The 2,540-nt window shown below is 49.6% G+C and overlaps 1 protein-coding gene across 1 annotated transcript; it reads left to right on the top strand.

The window, feature by feature from the left end:
* The first annotated feature begins 653 nt into the window (after positions 1-653).
* On the top strand, positions 654-1,589 carry LOC142821213 (olfactory receptor 14A16-like). Its single transcript, XM_075912059.2, has one exon. The coding sequence runs from the start codon at positions 654-656 to the stop codon at positions 1,587-1,589; it is 936 nt and encodes a 311-aa protein (XP_075768174.2).
* Positions 1,590-2,540: the final 951 nt, after the last annotated feature.

Here is a 2,540-nt window from a genome sequence, read left to right as displayed (position 1 = left end):
GGGATTGAGCTTTGCTCTGTTCTTCACACGGCATTTTATCCAGCCCCATCCTGATCCCAATCTTCAGATGGTGCAAATGGACACAGCTCCACAGCCAGGCAGATTGACACCCATGCGGTAACTCACCAACACAAGTGAATAGCTAGGATGGCGCTGGGCATGCTGGACACCCAGGGTATGTCTACACTACATCCCTCTGTCGGCAGAGGGATGCAGATGAGACAGGTCAACATTGCAAATGAGGCAGGGATTTAAATATCCCATGTCTACTATGCATAAAAATGGCCGCCACATTTTGCTGACAAAAAGCAGGAGCTCTTCTTCCAGGAGGCATAAGGGATCTGTCGAAAAAGGCTTTCTTTCTCCACAGATCCCCCTCTAGACTGCTGCTTTTTCCCGACAAAGAGGTGAGTTGACAAAAGGCGGGGGCCTTTTTTATGCAATTTAGGCACGGGATATTTAAATCCCTGCCTCATTTACAATGTTGACCTGTCTCATCTGCATCCCTCTGCCAACACAGGGATGTAGTCTAGACATGCCCCCATAGCATGAGAGATTTCCAAATACAATCGGGCCATTCCATGTATCACTCTAATCCCCACCCATCTGGGGCCTTCCCTCCACAGCCACCACCCTGTGAACTGAGGAAGAAAATGTCCAACCGAAGCATCGTGACCGAGTTCCTGCTCCGGGGATTCTCTGACGTTCGGGAGCTGCAGATTTTGCACTTTGTGGTGTTTCTGGCTATTTATCTGGTAGTCCTAATGGGGAATCTTCTCATCATCTCAGCCATCATCCTTGACCACCATCTTCACACCCCCATGTACTTCTTCCTGGGGAACCTCTCCGTCTTAGACCTCGGCTCCATCTCTGTCACTGTCCCCAAATCCATGGCCAACTCCCTCCTGGACATTAGGGTGATTTCGTACCCTGTCTGTGTCGCTCAAGTCTTTTTCTTTGTTGTCTTCAGTTCAATTGATTTTGCCCTTCTCACCATCATGGCCTATGACCGATACGTCGCCATCTGCCAGCCGCTGCACTACGAGAGAGTGATGAACAGGAGAGCCTGTGTCCAAATGGCCGCCAGTGCCTGGATCACTGGTATGGTCTACTCTGCCCTGCACACTGAGAGCACCTTCAGGTTACCCTTCTGCCAATCCAATGTCCTCAACCAGTTCTTCTGTGAAATCCCCCAGCTACTCAAGCTGGCCTGCTCCGACTCCTATCTCAGTGAACTTGGGCTTCTTGCCGTCAGTGCCTTTTTAGATTTGAATTGCTTTGCTTTTATCATAGTGTCGTATGTGCAGATCTTCAAAGCGATACTGAGGATCCCCTCGGAGCAGGGCCGGCACAAAGCCTTCTCCACCTGCCTCCCCCACCTTGCTGTGGTCTCTTTGTTCCTTTCTACTGGCTTATTTGAATACCTGAAACCCACCTCCAGCTCAGCATCAAATCTAGATCTCCTGGTGGGTGTTCTCTATGCCGTGGTGCCTCCCATGCTGAATCCGGTCATCTACAGCCTGAGGAACAAGGAGCTCAAAGCTGCCTTGAAGAAACTGATTGTGTCCATTTTATTCTCCAAAAACTAAAATATGCATCATCGCTCCTTGACTGTGATTTCATTCAGAATTGTTCAACTATTGTAACCCCCTTTTTCCTCCCCGGGTTACTGGGGAGCAGGTCACACTCACAGGTGTGCCTGGGCACCTGGTGTTTTATCCCAAAAGAGATCCTGAGCTCCCCAGTGGTGATGGGGTTTAGTTGGGGAAATGCTCTGTCCACCCCCTTGCTGCAGTCCCTTGCTGGCAATGAATGTACAATGTCGGTGCCTCCACCTGGCTGGCCTTGTACACACACTGGTGCCTTGAGAGCCTCCAGGAATATCCTCATTCCAACATAAAGCTGGATCTAATTCCAGAACAACTACAAATCATAGACATCTAAGGGAACACTTTAAAATAAACAATCTTTACTTAACTTAAATAAACAGGGATTAACAGATTAGCAAGGAATAGCATTAACAAAACACATCACAATAATTGAAGCTTATACAGCTACCATTGGTACTAATAGTGACCCCACCCCAGAGTGTGCGCACCCCTAGACTCAGTCCCAGACACTTGCTTGCATTGGCGCTGATGTTACAGCCGTAGTGAGGATTTGGTCCAGGCTAAACGGCAGCTCTGTCCCAGGCAGCACTTTTCCAACAAGGCCCAAACTTACTGCCTCATGCTGAGCCTCTAGGAAGCAGCCGGCTAACTCCCAGTTCCAACACGCATGTAATAGCTGCATCCAACAGCCCCTGCACTGGGTCAATGTCCTTGGAAGCAGCCTGGCTCCCCCTTTGGTTCCAAACTGCAAGGCAGAGTCCCAGACTGCGACGCCTCTTCCTTCAAGCACATGGAGCAAGCAGTCCTCTCTCCCACTAGAGTCCTTCCTTCCTGCTTTTTCCCAAGGGCTCATGGGAATTGTAGTCTGGATTGTAGCACACGGGGTCTTTTCAGAATAAAACAGAGGCCCCTTTAGTAAGGGGACTACAC

This window comes from Pelodiscus sinensis, chromosome 30, assembly GCF_052426305.1.
Source record: "Pelodiscus sinensis isolate ZL-2025 chromosome 30, ASM5242630v1, whole genome shotgun sequence".
NCBI classification, from domain to species: Eukaryota; Metazoa; Chordata; order Testudines; family Trionychidae; genus Pelodiscus; species Pelodiscus sinensis.
This window is presented reverse-complemented; position numbering and strand designations above follow the sequence as displayed.